Source organism: Rhipicephalus microplus, chromosome X, assembly GCF_043290135.1.
Source record: "Rhipicephalus microplus isolate Deutch F79 chromosome X, USDA_Rmic, whole genome shotgun sequence".
In the NCBI taxonomy this organism is placed as follows: Eukaryota; Metazoa; Arthropoda; class Arachnida; order Ixodida; family Ixodidae; genus Rhipicephalus; species Rhipicephalus microplus.
Genome location: NC_134710.1, coordinates 143,440,275 through 143,462,011, shown reverse-complemented (window position 1 = coordinate 143,462,011; position 21,737 = coordinate 143,440,275). Strand labels below are relative to the sequence as shown.

Below are 21,737 nucleotides of genomic sequence, written 5' to 3'. Positions count from 1 at the left end.
AGTAAAGTCACTGTAGCCTTCAGATGAAAGTAGTGAAGATGTGTTATGTAATGGTGATGCATGACAAGTTGACAAGGAGTAATGTTGGGGGTGGTAATAAAATGGGCAATGTAGTGTATCTAGTGGCTTCACATTGGGTCGCCGTGAAGCGGCAAGACTTACAAGCCATTGATACGGAAAAAGTTCTTGCTAGCCTTGCCCTAAATGTTGAGGGCTGGGCTGTGACATTTGTAACCAGAATACAAGTTGAAGAAAATGAATGTGACTCATCATTGTTAGAGCTTCTTAAAAAAAAGCGTGGGTCTATATGATTATGCAAGCGATGGATGAGGTGCGAAGTGCCTTTTAAAAAGCTTCAGGTAATGATGCTTCTGCTCTATCTCCATACAGTTCATTCAATAAAAACATGTAGAACAGGCAGATTATTTTCACATTCGGCGGATGCGACAGGTCACCAACTGTGCTAGGCAATAGAACATACTTTGCTCAGGAAAAACATTTCTTAGAAATCTTTATGTTTGCATTGCTTGAGCATTAAAATTTCGTTGTTTAGGTTTGTCAGGGGTAAGAAAGTTGAAGGTACTGCGAGATCACAATAATAGGTCGAGTGAAATAGTTTTCAACAGTTGTAAAAATCTACCCAAAGCTCTGTAGTAAGTGTTTCCGGGGAAAAAAGCAACTAGGAAGATTAATCAATACATCAGCAAAAGAAAATGCGTTACCACGCTATGTAACTTACAAAAAAAAAGAGTAACACGTGACTGTCAGCAAAAAAAAAAAAAGTAACATGTTACCGCTGCCGTTGCTTCGCAACCATAAAATATAGTCAATGTGCCTCTTCTGCAGGAAACCACAGTAATAATTGCTTAGATGTCAAATTCATGTTTCACAATAAGCTTGTTAACTAAACAAGTATTATACCCAAAATGACCATTTGAAGGGAATTATTTACACAATTCTGCCGGACCTTAGAATGTTACAGTGACTTAAAGTGGACTGCATAAAGTTGCATGCGGTGGCTTCCGGCTATGTGGTTCACGGTGGAGCCATTTCTTTTAACGAGCCATTATTCACAATCTTAGAGCTTATCACCGTCGCTATCTGCAATGAAAGCATGATTGAACTCACTGGATGCTTGCACCTATTTATGAGCAATTTTGTAGAAGTGAAGAAATCCTTTGATGTGCTGGTTACAGAACGAAATCTCTGTGCATAAGCATTTTTTTGTGCACTTTAGCCGGTGTAATTACTGCAAAAAATTTAGAGAGTGTATGTGAGAGTGTTGAAGATCAGCTTCCCTCACTCAGGAGTTAAAGGCAGCTGCTTTGCAAAGATAAAGAAGCAAAATTTGTTTCTATAATGAACTTGATAAGCCACTTTGCGTCAACTATTATGTTGCAAATATAGTAAAGTGTTGCATATTTAGACATTTTCCAAAAGCAATTTTTCTTCACTTTACTATCTTCCTCTACCCTTTGTTGCGCATACACTTTATACACGAAATGATATCTTTGTGATGGTAATACTTTTGTGTTACATCGTCGTGAAATCTTGAGAATGACAGGCAATGAAATTGGTCTCTTGGTGTTGAATATGTTTGATATTTTCTGCCTTGTAAATCGTCCACCTAAAAAGAAAACACGCTTCCTTTACGGGCTGCTGGGTGATATGTGCATAAAATAATAAATACTAAATCAAGTTTAAAATATACGTTGTTCGATCCGTGTCGATCTTTTGTGCAATCACCCATTGGCGATAATCATGCTAAGAAAACCTACTTGCTTTTATATCTGCGTGTAGCCACAGGTTGGCAAACTCACTCATCAGTCAACTCACTCAGACTCAGCCAGACTCAGATTAAGCCCTGAGTCCAGGTGAGAAAAAGTTATCTGAGTCTGAGTCCGAGTGAGTACCATGGAGATACATTTAGGTGAGTCTGTGTGCAAGTGACTCTGGTTGAGGAAAACTTTGGTGAGTGTGAATCCAAGTGAGCCGTAAGGGCGATGTATATTAGATGAATGAGTCCGAGCTAGCTCACAATGTTTTGCCGGCGTCTCGTCGTATTTACCAAACTGAAGCATTACTATCACGCATCAGTGCTGTAGTGTACATATGTCATCTCAGTTAAACAGATGCAGCAGTTTCGAAAAAGGGAGGGTCCTAATCCGACCTGCCATTTTGATTTGAACGAAGGTAAAGGAACATGTCATGCGAGTCATGACTTCGCGTAAAAATGTTCTTAATGGAAGTCAACTACTGATGGCTCATGTTTTGAGATTTTCGAGATATCTGACACGAAAAGCGCCAAGTAGAGGACTGACTTTGTGAGATATCTTTGTTGAATGTAGAAAGCATTGAAACCTTGGACGAAATAGGTAATACTCTGCTAATTGAGTTATCAGTTGACTCAGTCAATTAGGAAGAGCCGTTCAAGTTAACTTATTATAGTTAAGAGCTGCTGCTTGAATGGGGTAAGACTGCACATAAATATAATACAACTGGTTATACATTGTAATGGTCCTGTAAGTCGACAACATGGGACTTGTCAGATTCGAAGAGGTGGTTCCTCACCACACTTTGCTCTGCGACTGTACTCCTTCGTCACTTGAGCTTGAGGATGTCGTTTTTTTTTGTTGTTGTTGTTGTCGCAGCATCTTGGGGAAGTTGTTTGCCTTTCCTACATACAAAGCTTCACAGTCGGCAAGCGGTATAGAGTAAACGAACCCATGCGCATTCTCTTCGTGTGAACAAGTCTACTGTTGCTTCGCGTGATAAACCAGTACGTTTCATGTGAAATGTGCTGTGAACGGCGAGAAGCACACATGAAACTCGTGTGTAAAAAGGGTACGGCCATGTTCGAACTATTTTGTGAAATGAAGAAGTGGATTTTTAAGTTCATATATATCCGAACTTGTAATGTTATTAACAATAAGACGTAAAGAGTAAATGCAGTGGTTGTGCAAACAGACAGAGAAAGAAAGCCCTAGAAAATGCACTGATATATGAATGGGTTCACACTGAAAAATTAGTTACAATGTGCTTTTAAAGCTAATTTCAATTTCCTTCTGTACTAAGAGGCCATAGTAAGGTAATGTGCTCACCCAAAATATCGGAACGGCTGCACGGCCGCTCCCAACCGTGTTGACGCAAAAACGGCAGTACTAAATGTTTTGGTACCTAACAATATTATAACTAAGGACCGAAACTTTAGGCAAAACGCCTACTTTTTCTTGGTGTCCGTTTGGAGCCTATTTAACATATAAACAACAACTATGGCATAAAAAACATTTTGATCACATATTTATTGTGGTTATAAGTGCCTATTTTGTGAGGTGCGTGCTTATATCAGCTTTTCAGCACCTAAAAATGCTTTTTCACATTCGATGAGTAAATGTTTTGTTTAAATGACCTGTTCATATGAAGGAAAACAAGATGTGCTTAGTGTGGCCAAATTAACAAAAACACGTGCATAGCACGCTAGTTTCTTTTTTTTTTTCGTCCAGGTTATTAGAAGTTGGTAAGGTGCGATTATGCTTCAACATAGGGTCGACACGCACATACGCTGTGTCATGCAGGCGAAAACAGACCATAAGTCGACGCACTACCACGGCCTACGTATATCTGGACTCATCCGATGCGCTCTGACGGTTGGGACGTTTGCCAACGCTCCAATAGCGTTGCACTAAACACGCGCTTTTGCGTGAGCGGCGCTTGTACCCCAGTGTGGCAAAGCGAGTCTAGCATTAATAGCGCTTGTGGGTTACCCTGAAAGATTTCCGTCGCTTGGTTCAAGAGTATTGCAGCATGGCAGTTAAGTGAGCAAGACTGAGTAGCAAACTTAGCTAGAATGTACTATAATAAAGCGGAAAGGGGCCAACGCTAGTTTACCCGGTGCCTCTTGAAGGTCCCCGTTGCTAGATTTGAGAGTGGTGCAGCTCGACGGTTGCGTTTGGGAGGCTAGAGTACAGCGTAGCTAGAACGCCTCCAATCTGCCAGAACTAAGCAAGGCTCGCGCTGCCGCCTGCAACATACACGTAAGTTTCGTTGGCATCTATGTACCTCATAACGGCAGCTCTCGGAAGTCTGCCGAGCAATGCGGAAGAAAAAGAAGCTGTGAAGTGTTCTTGTCAGGCAATGGACCATGGCGGATCAAAGCGCCACTCCGTAGATCGAGAAACGTTCCATGTGGAAAACAGGGGAGAACAAATAATATATTGGAAACAGGGGAGGCCAATAATATATTGTATTTGATTCTGCTCTGAAGCACGCATAGACATAAAGCTCTCAACATTGCTTACGCAACTGCCAATTTATTTAACTAACCCCTGAACTTGTGCAAACAACATGTATTTTGTGGTCATTCTACAGGCGCACACATTCATTTTGCTATTATTATATCTGCGTCTGTGAACCTCTCATGCACCCATTACACATAATACAGCCATATGCGACAGCTTCACATACACAATCCACTTTCAACTTTAGAGCTTCCAATGTATGGTAATCCAGAATTTAAACTTCTCGAATAACATCGTACAATCAAAATTATGCACTGAGTGCTTGAAGTACACACAAGGGTCGGGTTATTGCTATTGTGTTCAACGCTTTAAGGGAAGCTTGCGGATTCCCAGTTTTTTCAGACATCCAGAAAAGGTTTGCCTTGACCCCAATAAACCCGTTGCTGGCAGGGTTCTCTCAAAGCTTAAATCTGTCTAGGAAAGAATCCGGCATAGTATGTGCTAAAGCAAGTGTCTAAAGTTTCAAGTGGGGCTGATTCAAATATTCTGGATGCAATTAAAGCCTTTAAAGTGCTAGGCCACAATTACGCTTTACTAACTTCAGTGGTCGTCGAATGTTTTTTTTTTTCACATAAAAGCAATTACTAATATAAAGCAAGCACAAGTCAATCCGGAAAACCTAAAGATGATGTCAGTTTGTCAAAATTTTCATACCGTTTTCCCGCACTGTCAAATCACCACCTAAATATGTTCAAATGTTAATGCTTTTTGTTCATTCTTTACATGGCAAAAATACATTTAGCTTTCCTAAAGCACATAATTTGCCTTGAATATTTGTCCTGAGCATGCTAACGGAAGTAATTGAAAATTGTGCATATTTCTGGCCAAACCATAGCTTTTGACCCCTATATATGCCTAAATGGAAGTGTTTAGGGCCTATTATAGTCACCTCAAACATTATTTTTTCGCAACTAAAATACCAGTCTCTAGTTATACCTGACTATATAGGAAAATCGACTTTAATATCAAAATATCTTATTAGCTTAACACCTCCTCCCATCCACATCTCTGCATATGTGTCACCACCCCTTTATGTTACCTTCAAGGAGTGGCGCCTCGGCGGAGATAGGCTCAACAGGCCGGTCCCATCAATTTTCAGAGCACCCCAGGCGCCCTTTGTTGTTGTTTAATTGAGCAGATTTACCAGAGGATGACACACTTCGTTTCTTTCCCTCCTTTGTTTAATTCAATAGCCATGACAGCGAATTACTTATCATTCCGACATCCTAAACACGTGTATGTAAGTTGTAGATGCATGCATACTATATTTCCCAATAGCTTACGCGAAAGCGCACAAGTTCGCAATCACGAGAGCACCTAGATGTTCGCTAGTTAAATAGAAATGCTCAAAGCGCTTGCTGTTCGCTAAGAAATGCTTCGCATTCGATAGGGACTACAGGACTAGGAGAGAATAGCGGAAGGCTTTTAGATGCGGAAGCATCTTATACTCGCGCCTTGTAGTGCGCCGTCCGCGCCGTCCGCACCGCTTCTCGAACATTCGACAGCTGACGCGCGCGCATGCGCCATCACGCCGTCGCCCACTCTTCCACCATCTGTGCATCCCTTCCTCCTCTACACACCGCGCCTGCTTAACTCCTCCACCATCTGTGCACCCTTCCTCCTCTACACACCGCGTTCGACATCTACAATTCTCCTGATTCTCCAGTGGACGCGCATGTGGCGTCGCGCTTCAAGAACATTCAACAGCTGACAGTGCATGCGCCGTCGAGCTGTATATATACTCAAGGTCGGCGCTCGCTCGCTCAGTTGCCGCTCGTCGGTTGGTTTGTACGGCGCGTCGATGTCCAAGGTCGCGGTGAAATGAATTCCAACGAATCTACAAACACAATGATCGACGTCCCTTCGACCAGCGCCGCCCTTTCGCATACGTGTGTACGTGTTCACTCATTTAACACCCCCTCCTACAACCACGTTAACCAATTTAGCCATCGACCCAAGTAAGTCGCAATTTAACACCCCATTTCACAACCACGTTAACCAATTTAGCCATCGACCCAAGTAGGTCGCACTTTAACACCCCGTGAATTAATTATATGCTCCGCATCCTCCTCAGTGTTCCCCCGAGGGAAGCTGCGGGCAATTTTTTTGAACAGGCCACGTCCACCAAGGCTGCAGAACTCGCCGCATTTCCCTATATTGAGGGTGAATATCTTGCTTCCACAAACTGTCCTCGAAATTTACATAGTTACTCACGCGTATAAAGCGAATGCACGTGGTCGCACGACAGCAGAGAATAGTTGCGTGTTGTGAGCGTCTGGAGAAAGCTGTTCCTGGCACGCAGACAAAAAGCATTGACGACCAACACTGTACGTTGCACTGAAACATGGAAATGAGCATAGCGGCATCGTAGTTAACATCATGAATAAAAGCAGGAAGAGCTCCCTTTCGCAGGAGTTGGACCTCCTCTGTTCGCATTGACTATGTTTTCGGGCAGCGGTGGGTGGTTGTAAAAGGAGCACTTACTCCCCACCCAAGCCTCACCAGCGCCCCCTTCTCCCCGAACACGATGCAACACAGGATTACATATTGTAAAAGAAGATCCTGCAGAAGACTAAGAATATGTTCAAGTGTCTGACCCCTTTTGAGATCGCAAGAACAGATTTAGCGTTTTCTCTGGGTGCACGTACGGTGCCTAAAGAGGGGGAAAAATGATATGTCCCTTTAGTAAGGTGAAGGGTAAGCCGGGCAGATCGTGGCCACCTCGCAGAAGCAACACATTGACCTTCAATAAAAGGACATGCAGCGCCATCTACAGCCTTGGTGAACGTGGCCTGTTCAAAAAGTGCTCTACTATTTTCTCCTATTCAAAGCATTATTTTAGAAACTGAAACACTTTGAGCGTTTCTTTCTATCTATGTTGCGAATATCTGGGTGCTCTTGCGATTGCCACCTTCAATTATCGTAGATAAAAATTAGTATGGGAGGGCAGGAGTAGTTAACGAATATGTCTAGTGGTCAAGATGGAAGAAACGTGAAATCACATCGCGCATATCATCAAACCCTTTTTATATTCAACAATTTATATCCTCCTAGTAACAGCTAGAACATATTTACTAATTCATATACAAGAGCGTTGAGAATAACCGGCAAGTATTCCACTGCAGAGCCATGCCGGCCAGGTCTTGAAGCTGGTCTGAAAAACGTCCCTACGCACGGTATGTACTATAGGCATTTAACGTGGGAGCGTGACTGACGTGTGTTAAATGTGACTGATACTCCCACATTCAACGCACATACATGCCCAACAAAGTGGATGAGGCGATGGCCGCCATGGTAGCTCAGTTGGTAGAACTTCGAACGCATTATTTGAAGGTCGCAGGTTGGGTCCCTGCCCACGACTGGTTATCCTTTCATCCTTTTTTTTTCACATCTACAATTACTTCTAATGATATCTCCTATACTTTTCTTGGTCTAATTGTCTGTGAATTCTTATTATACTTACCAAAATTGTTTTAACTCTCATGAAAAGAATACTTTTAAAAGTATTGTTTTCATTAGGAGTATTATACGCTCGCAGTCCACTGCTCTAATGCTATACATCTATTCGATTGGTAGATACTTAATTTTAGGATTGCGCCCCAATGTATGTAGCGTATTACCTTCCACAAGAAACAACATCGGAATGACCCTTTCTGAATCTGCACCATAAAGCTCGTTTGGCTAACCCCTTAAACTCATGAATCCCCCAAAATATTGGTTGGCATTAATGCGAGAACAGTAAAAATGATTCAATGTTCAAAAGAAAAGCTAAAGTACGCCGTTTGTAGTAATTTAGACATAGGAAAAGCTCGTTTACGTACTGATAGTGCACATATTCTTGCAACAGAGGAACAAAGGAAACGTATGAATTTCTCATAAACAGGAATCCTCAAAGAAGTCATCATGATCAACATCATCAGCCTGACTACGCCCACTGCAGGACAAAGGCCTCTCCCATGTTCTGCCAGTTAACCCGGTCCTGTGCTTGCTGCTGCCAATTTATACCCGCAAACTTCTTAATCTCATCTGCCCACCTAACCTTCTGTCTTCCCCTAACCGCTTTCCTTCTCTGGGAATCGAGCTAGTTACCCTTAATGACCAGCGGTTATCCTGTCTACGCGCTACATCCCCGGCCCATGTCCATTTCCTCTTTTTCATTTCAACTATGATATCCTTAACCCGTTTGTCCCCTAATCCACTCTTCTCTCTTCTTGTCTCTTAAAGTTACACCTATCATTTTTCTTTCCATTGCTCGCTGCGTCGTCCTCAATTTAAGCTGAACCCTCTTTGTAAGTCTCCAGGTTTCTGCTCCGTAGCTAAGTACCGGCAAGATACAGCTGTTATATACCTTCCTCTTGAGGGATAGTGGCAATCTACCTGCCATAATATGAGAGTGCTTGCCGAATGTGCTCCACCCCAACCTTATTCTTCTAGTTACTTCAATCTCGTGGTTGGGCTCTGCGGTTATTACCTGCCCTAAGTAGAAATTGAAGTGCACTATTACCTATCCCGACGCGCTGCTCTTTTCCGAGGTTGTTGTACATTACTTTCGTTTTCTGCAGATTCATTTTAAGACCTACCTTTCTGCTCTACTTGTCTAACTCTGTAATCATGAGTTGCAATTCGTCCCCTGAGTTACTCAGCAATGCAATGTCATCGGTGAAGCGCAGGTTACTAAGGTATTCTCCATTAACTCTTATCCCTAACTGTTCCCATTCTAGGCTTCTGAAAACATCCTGTAAACACGCGGTAAATAGCATTGGGGAGATTGTGTCCCCCTGCCTTACACCCGTCTTGATTGGTATTCTGTTGCTTTCGCTATGAAGTACTATGGTAGCAGTTGATCCCCTGTTGATTTCTTCCAGAATGTTTATATATACTTCATCTACGCCCTGATTCCGCAGTGTCTGCATGACAGCTGATATTTCTACTGAATCAAACGCCTTCTCGTAATCTATGAAGGCTATGTATAGTGGTTGGTTATGCTCTGAGCATTTCTCTATTACCTGATTGATAGTATGAATGTGGTCAATTGTTGAGTAGCCTGTTCGAAATCCTGCTTCTTCCTTTGGTTGATTGAATTCTAATGTTTTCTTTACTCTGTTAGCAATTACCTTTGTAAATAGCTTGTATACTACAGAGAGCAAGCTGATCGGCCTGTAATTCTTCAAGTCCTCGTCATCTCCTTTCTTATGTATTAAGATGATGTTAGCGTTCTTCCAAGACTCTGGTACTCTTCCTGTCAGGAGACACCTCGTAAACAGGGTGGCTAGTATTTCTAACACAATCTGTCCTCCATCTTTCAGCAGATCTGATGTTACTTGATCCTCACCAGCAGCTTTGCGTCTCTGTATGCTCTCCAAAGCTTTTCTGACTTCTTCTATCAATACTGGTGGGGTGTCATCTGGGTTACTGCTAGTTCTTATAGTATTAAGGTCGTGGTTGTCTCGGCTACTGTACAGATCCGTAAAACCCCTCCGCTATTTTAACTATCCTATCCATATTGGTAGTTATTTTGCCTTCTTTGTCACTTATTGCATACATCCGACTTTTGCCTATCCCAAGTTTCCTTTTCACTGCTTTGACACTTCCTCCGTTTTTCAGAGCGTGTTCAATTCTCTCCATGTTATACCTTCTTACATCGCATACCTTACGTCTATTAATCAACTTCGAAAGCTCTGTCAGTTCTATTTTGTCTGTTGTGCTTGACACGTTCATGATTTGACGCTTCTTAATTAGGTTCTTCGTTTCCTGGGAAAGCTTGCCAGTGTCCTGCTTAACTACCCTTCCTCCAACTTCCACTGCACACTCCGTAATAATACTCGTCAGATTATCATTCATTGTATTTACGCTAAGGTTGGTTTCCTCACTAAGAGCCGAGTACCTGTTCTGCAGCGACACTCTGAATTCCTGTACTCTCCCTCTCAGTGCTAGCTCATTGATTGGCTTCTTGCGTATCAGTTTCTGTCGTTCCTTCTTCAAGTCTAGGCAAATTCGAGACCGTACCATTCTATGGTCACTGCATCGTACCTTGCCAACGACTTCCACATCCTGCACGATTCCTGGGTGTGCACTCATTATAAAGTCTATTTCGTTCTTACTTTCGCCATTACGGCTCCTCCATGTCCACTTGCGGTTTTTTCGTTTTCGGTACAAGGTATTCAAAATCCGTAAATTATTGCGTTCTGCGAATACTACCAGTAGCTCTCCTCTGGCGTTTCTAGTACCGATGCCATGGTCTCCTACTGCCTTGTCTCCAGCCTGCTTCTTCCCTACCTCTGCATTAAAGTCTGCCATCAGTATAGTATACCTTGCTTTTACTTTACTCATTGCCGATTCCACGTCTTCATAGAAGCTCTCAACTGAAGCGTCATCATGGCTGGATGTAGGCGCGTAAGCCTGTACCACCTTCATCTTGTATCTTTTATTCAGTTTAATTACATTACCTACCACCCTTTCATTAATGCTATAGTATTCCTCTATTTTGCCAGGTATGTTTCTGTGTATTAGGAACCCCACTCTCAGTTCTCTTCTGTCAGCCAAGCCCCAATAGCAAAGGACGTGCCCATTCTGTAGCACCGTATAGGCCTCATCTGTCCTCTTAACTTCACTGAGCGCTATTATATCCCATTTGACACCCTCTAGCTCCTCGAATAGTACAGCTAGACTTCCCTCACTAGATAAGGTTCTAGCGTTAAATGTTGCCAAGTTCAGGTTCCAATGGCGGCCTGTCCGGATCCAGAGATTCTTAGCACCCTCTCCTGCGTTGCAGATCTGACCGCCGCCGTGGTCAGTTGCTTCGCAGCTGCTGGGGACTGAGGGCCGTGAGTTATTTGACGTATGCGTGTGGGAGGTGCTGCATGTGGGAGGTGCTCAAAGAAGTGCTGCAGTCTAAAAGAGGATTGAAATGTTTAGAGGGATGGTGTTACCAAAATTGTGGCATGTGTGTTCTTTGCTGTAAGCGTTTCTTTCAGCTCCAAGAAGCATGATACACGCATCAATATTCGTGTATTTCCACTAGATAGTTTGATAATGCGATGTTTATGTGGATCATTTTCGGTTTCGGTTTTTGCGTCGCCGAGTTGGGCCGTGACGTCGTTGCATAGGTGGCTTGGTGACGTATTCACACACAGCTTTGGTGCACTTCGTGCCGAGTTTCGTCTGCTCTCACACACACATGCCACACAACAAACGCCGGCAGAACAAACGCACTGACAGTCACCATGGCGAGCTGCAGTAGCCAAGATTCCGAATCCTCTGCATCCGCGTCCGATTACGATGAGGATATCGACCTTTTTTTTTTGGAAGCAGCGAGGAGGACGAGGCACACGTGTTGATTGAAAATCCAGACAATCATTTTGATTTTGATCCCCTGGCCAGCAATGAAAAAGAGGAGGCCCATGCGGTGCCGGAGGCCGACAATGAGGTTCAACAGCATGTCCAACGAAGTGGTAATACTAACTGGTAAGTGGCGATGGTTCACGTTTTAGAATGTTAGGTTATAATCGTGTTATAAATATTAACTCAGCACATTTTATATAACAGCCACGGTTTGCGTTGAAGCAATATATTGCATTTTTGTTCTTTGCATCGTCGCGCTGTAGGTGTTCGGCATCTGCTTTCCCAAATATTATTGTTATACGCTGTTGCACTGATTGTGTACTTACGCTGTCAATACTTGCAACATAAATATTTACTTTGCCGGTTGCGAGCGGACAAACAACTACTTCCGAAAACGCGCACATGCATGTGGCAGTGCGCGCCCCACGTATCGTGTTTTTGTGTAGTTGAATGGCTCTGTGACATACGTATCAGTTTGTATAAGCTAAATTAAAATGTACATTTACTGCAGGTGCAGGTGCGGTCGATGTCGGCCTATGGGTAATAAGCTATAACCTGTTTGCTGCCGCGAGGTACCAAAAGTTGCTGCCCATGTGCCAGAGTGGGCGAAATGCATAACGAGTCACCCCGGTTTTGAGCCCGTATGCCTGAACATCTACGCCCTGCAGGTGGCTTACTATGCACTGATGGAAGACGGGCCTTCTCTTGTCGATGCACCCGATATACACACATACGTACAAGGAGGTAAACAGCCTTGTGCATGTGTGAAATACGACGTGCAGCATAAGCTGTTAATTTCTACGGTTTGTACCGGTTCTTCTGCAACAATCGCTGCTTGTAGGACTGCACAGCGTTGCGTAACTAGGGGGTGTGCATGTACGAACACTCATTAAAAAAAAAAAAAAACTTCAGAGCAGCTCCTCTTTCTACAATATAGAAAAAATTGCAGGCTATACTGCTACTGTAGAGGGTAAATATATATAGTGCTTAACCCTAAAAATATGTTTATATATAAAAAAAGAAAAAGAGCATGAGACACAGGACAATGACAGACACATTATGTGCTTACTTACAAACCATTTTCTCTAGTCAGCATCTCAGTTACTGTTGTGCATTTCATGCCTTTTCTTGTTTTCTGTGACATGTAGCAACTGCACCAGGTAAACACTTTGGTGTTTATATATGTGAAAGACGGAGAAAGCACTTCATGTGCAGCAGTCAGAAAACAGTCAGAAAGTACGGGTGATAGCAGCAAGATACACGTATTCCTTTGGCAGTGTTCTTCTTCCCGTGAGCTTGCTACAGACTAAAAGCACGATTGAACAGAGGTGTCAATTCCAATCAAACATACATTCGGTGAAATTGCAGTAGTAATTTGCAAGAAAGACTTTGCAAAGAATTGTTAAGCTATCTATTGTTTGTTTATAAAAACAGTCATTATCTCACCTGCAAATAGCTACTGCTGACATTTATCGTTGGGAGATTAGGGAATTAACGAAATACTTGCTCATTCACCCTTTTCTATTTTTAGCAGGTCCAGGTACACAGCATACATACAGTTTGTCCGATGGATATGGGTGTGGCTAGTCCGGCGAAATCAGAAGGTGCTGCCAAGCCGCGTGGTGAACGAGATTAGAAATGCTTTTCCCTCAGAACGGTACGCTGGATTTAAATACCCAGTATGATGAATAAATTACTGCTTTGAGTCACAGTCAAACATATTTCACTAGAAAAGTATTGCTTTATTAGGTATCAATATGCAAGACAATCACACAGAACAAGGTAAGCAAAAGAAGAACTTGAGAAGAGAGGAAGAACAGTAACCATGCAAATAAGTCGTGTTCACATTCTGCACCAGGTGTTTAAAAAGTGGGAGGCATACTGGCCATGAGTAATACAGCCATGCTTTCCTGTAAGCCAGGCATTGAGCAGTAGTGAAGAGAAAAGAGGTCTATTATCAGCAGAACTAATGACATACAGCTTTAAAAAACGGTAATGGTATCAATAAAGGCCTCAAATTCTATTCTGATGAGACAGCTGTCGCATTATGCAGTAGGTTGGCACATGTGATGTGATATAATGTCTTGAAGGCAGAAATACGATGCCAGATAGTAGTACAGTTGTGTCCACCTTTAAAGAAACTTCCGTGTGCAGGACATGTTTGCTCTGTTGAAAAAGCATAGTGACACACATTTTGTGTAAGACTAGGCGGTTAACAGTCCTACAACTCCCTTTGACGGCATGTAAATTTTTTTCAGCTGCAGCTGTCATTTGGACATGAATACAGGTTGTACATAGGTCTAACAACAAAAGACACGGTATTGGAAAGCCCCTGCTGGGGCTTTGCCTGCGCAGCCATTTTTGTTCCTGCTGTGTATAGTAGATTGCAAGCAGCTTGTGCATGCCACGGTTGCTTAAAGGTTATTCTCGTAATTTAGGATGCATGTTTCGTGGTTTTCTTGCTGAAGTGTAGATGAGATTCTCTGATCGTTTTGTTGCTGCATAGAGTAGTTACACAATATGGCCTGCTTACTCTCTTCCTGCAGTGCTTCCAGGAGTATCAGTTTACCTGTGCCAGTCTTCCACTTCGAGAATTCCTACGCCTCGTAAGTTCCATGCCTTGCTTTCTTAACTATAGATATGATTCTATCATTATTCTATAGCTGCTTGAGCAGGTGTGCATTCTGACTTGCATCCTATCTTCATACAGTGCCTCCAGGATTACCAGACTCTCCTGAGCCACATACATCAGGCCCAAAGGCTCCTACTTCCATGGACCGTGAGTTTCATACCATACTTGCTTGTCTTCATATAATGTTTCATGTGAATCTTCTTTTGCTTGAGTGAATGCAAATTATGATCTATTGGTTCTCTTTTCGTAGTGCTATCCGAGGCATCTACGTCATTTGGAACAGCCTCCACAGAACCTAAAGGACATCAATTCATGGGCACCACACCCATACAGAGTAAGTTTCTGCTTTCTGTGCAGAGGCAGAACATTGACAACAATTAATATGGTAATTTTTTTCATTGGCATTACATTGCTTTTGCCATCTATTTTCCAGGCACACCGAAAAGGCCAAGATCAGAGTCCGGTAAGTGCGATCTCCATGTACAAAGCAGAAGCTACAGCACCACTGCAGCCTAGTCATGAGGCATCGTCGAGTCATCTCCAGAATAAAAAGGCCTGTGAACCGTACTCTCCCGCATGCGCAGCTCATTTCTGAAGCTGGAAAATACCTCAGCAAGGACTTCTTAGAGCTACTAAATGTACAAGTTCACTTTGAACCCCTGAAAAAACATGGGAGGCGTTGGCTCATGCTATTTACGAAGTTTGCCTTAAATCTCTACTTTTCAAGGCTGAGGGCATATAAATGTCTTTCCAATTTTTTTAGCCTTCCAACTGTGAGAAGGGTGAGGACATTGATATCTGCCGTTACCATTAAATCTGATTTGCTGCCTGCTATTCTCAATCTAATAAACAAACCAAAAACTGGCCCTATAATCAGAACGAGCTTGTTGCTGTGTATTAAATGAAATTTCACTGAAAAGAAATTTTCAGTACGACCCTACAGAAGATGTTATTCACGGGTACGTTCATAATGAAAAAGAGAGGACGGGCAGTGTAGTGAATACTACTGTGCTGATCCTGGTACGAGAAAAAGCCAAAAAATGGGTCCTAGTGGCATACTTTCTAACAGGGGATGGCATATTTCATTCAGGACCCCTTCTTTTGTTCCTCGAGCAGGTATTCAGCAACGTAAACTCATGCAAATTCTCTGTAAAAGCAATACTATGTGATCAGGGGGGGGGGGGGCAATTGTCTTGTAGCAAAAACACTTGGTCTAAGTCCTGATAGGCCATTTTAATTTTTTTTGCTATGTTACACAAGATAAAGCATGCACAAACATCACCTTAAAATCTGTGAAAATGTATCTTGGAAACACATAGGAACTTTATACGAGTCTAGCCACCACTTGAAGCTGAAGTGTGTCCCAAAGTTGACTGATTAAGATGTATACAAATGCCCGTTCGGGAATATAAAAGTGTTTTCGCTGTGCAGGTTTTAGGCAACAACGTTTATTTCGCAATCGAAGCTTTTGTTGACTTGAAAGTTATTCCACCACAAGTCACGAGAACAGCTGAATTTGTCGAAAGAATAGACCAGCTATTCGACTTGTTATATAGCTCTTGTGTCTAAACGAAGAAAGGAAGGTAAGGCATTCTATCAGTGAAGAAACTGAGCATATAAATTTTCCCGGGTCCGGCCTTTTCTCAATAAAGTCATGGCAATTCAATGCACCTTGCAAACCACGAACTAAAAAGGGCTGACAAGTAACGATTAAGGCTGTAATTATGCTCTGGTCAGACCTCCATGAACGACTCAATTTTGAATTCTTGTTGACACGCTGTTTAAATTGGGACGTCTTGGAGAATATGTTTCGCGTTGTTCACCAGAAGCATGAGTACATTGAAACTTCTAACCCTTACCTGTTTGCATCTGGCCTGAAGCATGTTAATATGGGCAAACTTTTCAAACTTTGAGACCACAGTAATTGTCAGGAGGGCAAAGCAGCTCTTCTAAGTGAGCTGAGGAATCTGTCGCTATTTTGATCAGATTGTGCGCTGTCCAGATTTGGGCAACAAGATCTCTCGCACAGCGCAACTAAGAGCCTTGAAGACATTACATTCCTTTTGTCAGGAGATGAACCAGTTGATGTGCTTAAGGCAAATATAGTTTGTTATGTGTCAGGCTATTTGGTACACACTTTCCTAAAGAAAAATGCGTGTGAGAAGTGTACAGTACTGATGAAGGATAGCAGCTACGAGCTGTCTTCTGAGAGTCGGGTATACACGATTCTTTGGAGATGGAGGGCAAGCCATGAGGACATATCACTGTGCCAACTGAGGCAGCGCTCTCTTTTGTTCATAAACTGGAAGCCTTATTCAATACGCAAATTGGTGCTGCTGCGCACCTTGTACGAGTATCTCGCACACTTCTTGACACTGGAGATCCCCGAAAGGCCATTCTGCAGTGGAGACTGCCAGGCATTGTTCCTGACGACGGCCATTTTACGAAAAGTGTGTATGCTAACAGCGATGCAAGCTATATATTGCAAATATCTTCTTTCTTGGCACAATTAGAAAGGCAGGTTACATGCATTAGGAAAGCTGACCTATAAGTAACCAAGAAATAAATTTTGTTCTATGTGAACAACAGGAAGAAAAGAAGGGCATGCCTTGGGGAGCTTCTTTTGAGCTGAGTAGTAGCGAACGCCAGCCAAGTAGCGAACTACTCAAATACATTTCATTCAAGAGGAAGCCTTTTTCAAGGAGCACTTTGTACTCGTCGTAAACACCTCTCTACGGTTATTTTGCAAAATCGTAGCAAAAAGTGTGTTACTGTTATTTTTTTAAAATATGTGATTTACATTATATGTTCAGAAAACACTATGTTTGAAAAAATTGTAAGCTTGTTCTGATAAAAAAAATGCAACATGCATTTCCAGAATATGATAGCGCAGTTTTAAAAAGTTTTAGCAAAATTGAGAGTAGGTTTTTTTTCACTCCTTTGAAAATTGCCAGGCAAATAAAATGCAGAGTAAAATTACCTTGATTAGGTACTATCAGCACTGTAAACATGATCTAGCTATGAAGTTCACAAAAACGAATTTCACCCCAAAAACAAGCAAGATTATAAACATAAGGTTTTCGAGATTTTTAAAAAATACTTAGATTGCCCAGAATTTGAAATGATCACGTGAGCTTTTTCTTCATTACTTCTAATTGTACTGAGTAAGAAGATATTTGTGATATACAGCTTGTGCTACTGTTGGCATGATCATGAATTTTGAATTCACGAAAATCCACTTTTTGTAAAATGGCCATTGTCACCTGGCAATGGTTCTCTATCTTTCCTTGGTATAAAAAAGTTTTTATTTGAAAACTGAATGTGATTTCAAGTTATTCTGCCATACGGGCATAATATGAGAAAAAAATAAAACTCTGAGATGTCAAGTATACCATGTTTTTCTATCTTTCGTAGAATCGACCTTAAGTGTTCACTTTGCAAAGTTCAGCCTACTTAGTATGAGTGCTGCTTTTTTTTTACAATTGCTTTGTGCTGCAACAATGCTGCTGTCAGCCCATGCACTGACACCAGTAACTGCAGTTATTTAGAGCAAACAACTGCTTATTTGTACTTAACCAGGTGCGATTCCTGTACAGTTGCTGCAAATCTGAAGCTTAATTCACTGACACACCACCTGACCACGGTCAGTGTAGCGATTGGAGGTCAAAATGCACAATAACAATAACATATCCCAAGTCTTGGTATCCATTCCATAGCTACAACTAATCCTCGTTTGCTCAGGCATGTACAGTGTTTTCCTTCAAGTGGAGGAGAGGGACGTTCGTTGCATTGAACCCTTCCACCTCAATTCATAGGGCTGACGTTTCACCGACTTAGGTGACTAGGGCTTCCATGAGAGCCTTGGACTTGATTTTAGTAAAAGTTAGACGCTACCTCTACTACAACTCAAGTAAGTTGCCCTGCCTATTGCCCTACTTACCCTTTGCTGCATGCATTTCGGTTCTTCCCGCTTTGGTGCTTCCATTCTTAATCTCTTGAGGGACAATACTTTAATCTGATATTATTGTCTACAGTTGTTTGAAAAAGCTTACCTATTTTTCACCTTAGTGCTATAGACTTCCAAACTGCTTCAATAGTGTCAGAAAATTTGCACCTGTCCGCATTGCATGCTTTTATTTTTATATAGCTTAGCACATTGTCTACTCCTTCAACGTGAAGAACACACTTGCCAGCAACAAGTTTTCATTGCATGACTGTATTGCTAATTTTTTTCATAGTCATTTTTTATGTATCTTATTTGTTCTTTATGCTGCTCCTGCATCCCTATTCTTATGTGGACTGCATAGAGGGTGGCCAGTTTTTTTTTTTTCATGTTCTCTTCAGGTTTAGTGCAGTCTTTGAGCTCTCTAGCCTATGCACACTACTTCCATGATCTTTATCATGCTGAGGTTCCCTAATAACACAAGTCCATCTCACTTTTTATTTGTTCACTAAGGCTTTTTCGTGTCCTCTTTGCTGTTACCATGCTTTCTGAAGGCATTTATTACATAGCGTAAATTACTTTTTCTCAAGATTTCACCTTCTCTATCCCAATAATCGAAGCCATGTTTTCATGATGTGTAAAACCTTACATATAAATAATTAGTTTCGTAACACCTCATTTACTTTCTTTCTTCCTGTTCTTACATGTAAGTCTTCCTTAAATATTGAGCTGTAGTAAGTGTTCTTAGTTGCATGATGGTGTTACTGCATTCGTTTTCTGGGTAGCCCCTAAACTCTTCGAGCACCCTGCCTATTCGTAACTCCTTCACCACCTTGTTGTCATGGCTTAGTGTTGGAGTTCAATTTGTAACTGCTATTCAGTTTTTCCACTACACGTGGTGTTCTTTAGTTGATGCCATTATTATTCATAATTCTCCTGCAAGTGTAGGTTAAAACTGGTGCCATTCTTCTGCTTCTCTGGGAGCTTTCTCCGACTAATACTTTGCCGATCAGTCATGCTGTCTTTTTCAAATTATGACCTCATCATGACCTTCTCATTCAACACTTACTTCAAAGTTATTAACGTAATCTAGTTTCGTCATTACAGAGTTTCAACACTAGTATAAATTGACCATTACAATATAAGTTTTCAAAGCAAGAAAAAACTTAGCAACAAGTTCAGAAACCCTGAAATACCAGCAATAAGTGAACCAAGTGATATTTTCATTGTTGTTGTAAACTACCTGTATAGTGCTTTGTCTCTTTTTTATTGTGCAGAATTCTGCCTGTGTATAGTTGCTGTACTGTTCAAATGGCAATCAGCTGCAAATGCATAGTGTATTTTTCAAACTGTTATCGCAGTGTATCTTTTGAACTTGTGTTTTTGTACAAATGTGCTATCATTATAAGAAAAATACACAACTGCATACAAGTGCGTGACCAATTCTAAGAGGAATGCATTGGTGACCACACTTGCCATACTACCAAGTGGGCCCTTTCGTCATGCATTGATTGATTGATTTGTGGGGTTTAACGTCCCAAAACCACCATTTGATTATGAGAGATGCCGTAGTGGAGGGCTCCGGAAATTTTGACCACCTGGGGTTCTTTAACGTGCACCCAAATCTGAGTACACGGGCCTACAACATTTCCGCCTCCATCGGAAATGCAGCCGCCGCAGCCGGGAATCGAACCCGCGACCTGCGGGTCAGCAGCCGAGTACCTTAGCCACTAGACCACCGCGGTGGGGCGATTCGTCATGCATGCCCAGATTCCTCTCCGCCCTCTTGCTTGCGGTTAGTGCCATCACCAGCTAGTGTGCACAGTTTTATTTGCTCAAGGCATGTTTTCAGTCAGCTTGTGGAGCAGGATATACTGCAGCAAATGTAAAACAGCTCAAATTTCGATTCCTTGCTCAGCAGAACTGCAGCCAGTATTACACCGGTCACTTTCGATAGTAATTTTTTTTATATCGTGATTGGCTTATTTCGCAACATGTACAAGGAACCAATCACGATCAGTGCAATCATGACTATGCTGGTGTGTCTCGATAAGCTTTACCGTGTCGCAGTTGGTATGTATTGATGCACATTGGGTGTTTCATCAATTTCGTAATAATAAACGGTTTGCATTTAACGTTTTACAAACCACGATACGCATGAGAGACCCTGTAGTGGAGGTCTCTGCGAATATCGAGCACCTGGGGTTCCTCAACGTGCACCTAAATTCAAGCATATGGGCCTCGTTTCGCCTACAACAATTCCGTTGTAGGCGAATAATGTGCTTCTCTTTAATTTTGTTTTTCCAAAAAGCTGACCCAACCGTAAGCTGAAGGCAAATTATGAATAAATAAGGTGTTAGCGCACATAATTCAGTGCTATTTTATGCTTAGATCTATTTTATTGCTTGTATGCTCTTTTGCAGTATAGTTTGAGATAAATTATTTATTTGTGTCTATTTGTTTACGAGGCAATAAAATTATTTCACTTACCACGTTGTTGCGTGTACCTTCGGCAGTTGAGGCCCTGTTCGGTCGTCTGGCACAATTCTCTTATAAAAACGCGATGACTGTCAGATAGTGTCGTCGCCTTCAGTTTCTTGCATCTAATAATTTTGTCCTGGCATGCGAGCGTAGAAAAGAACCTGTAGAACCATAGCTCTCAAAGCAACACCAGCATTATAGTGAACTAGAACCAACGCCATCTGTCCTTGCAGTATTGCAGTTCAGTACGCCGCCAATACTTATTTACACGATATTTTGATACAACAGTCTAAAGGTACAGTTTTCTGTTCTCATAAGTGGTATAGGTTTTCGATGCGAACACCCTCACACGTCAGACCGCGATAACAGTGCAAGTGTGAACTAAACGAAGAATAATCGCACAGTTTGTGAAAAAATGCAGTGTCACATAATTTATCATTATATTGTTTGTGTATATTTATCTTTTTATTTCTTTATATATATGGTACCACATCTTAGTAGGTTGGGTATACATAGAAAATGTAAAAGCATTTTAGCACATACAAGTTCATAATGATTACAAGCATTACTCAAACATACGAGAAGAGTTGCACAAATAGTGCAAGTGAACCCATGAAATATAGAAACATAGACTCATAACATATTCAAACATTTTTCAAACATTGTTAAGCACTTTTTATCAAATTTTAGGCATTCACATTCACCCAGTCTGTTGTTTTAAAAAAAAGAATATTCATAACAGTTACTTCTTGCATTAGTTGTACTCAAGTGCACCAAGTGTAAAACGTCACATTGTGTAAAAGTAAACGCCCATTGTGTAAAAGTCGTGCACAATGGGCGTGACCATAGGTCGGCAGGGTCACTCAGGAGTCAACTCACTCAGACTAAGATTGAGCCGAGAGTTTGAGTTTGAGTGAGCCCTGATGATTTGGATGAGTTTGTGTCCGAGTGAGTCCTTTTAAAAAAAATTTTCTCGAGTTGGGCTCATAAAACATTTCAGAAAGTCTGAGTGAGTCCAAAGTGAGAGACATATTTTTTGAGT

The 21,737-nt window shown here is 41.7% G+C and overlaps 1 protein-coding gene across 1 annotated transcript in view; it reads left to right on the top strand.

The window, feature by feature from the left end:
• The window catches only part of LOC142775806 (uncharacterized), a 104,863-nt gene extending 90,025 nt beyond the window's left edge, over positions 1-14,838 (top strand). The window contains exons 6-9 of the mRNA XM_075877923.1: positions 14,186-14,245; positions 14,350-14,418; positions 14,522-14,605; positions 14,705-14,838. Of these exons, the coding sequence (XP_075734038.1) occupies positions 14,186-14,245; positions 14,350-14,418; positions 14,522-14,605; positions 14,705-14,787 (296 nt within the window). The 3' untranslated portion in view covers positions 14,788-14,838. The remainder of the gene's footprint in view (positions 1-14,185; positions 14,246-14,349; positions 14,419-14,521; positions 14,606-14,704) is intronic.
• Positions 14,839-21,737: the final 6,899 nt, after the last annotated feature.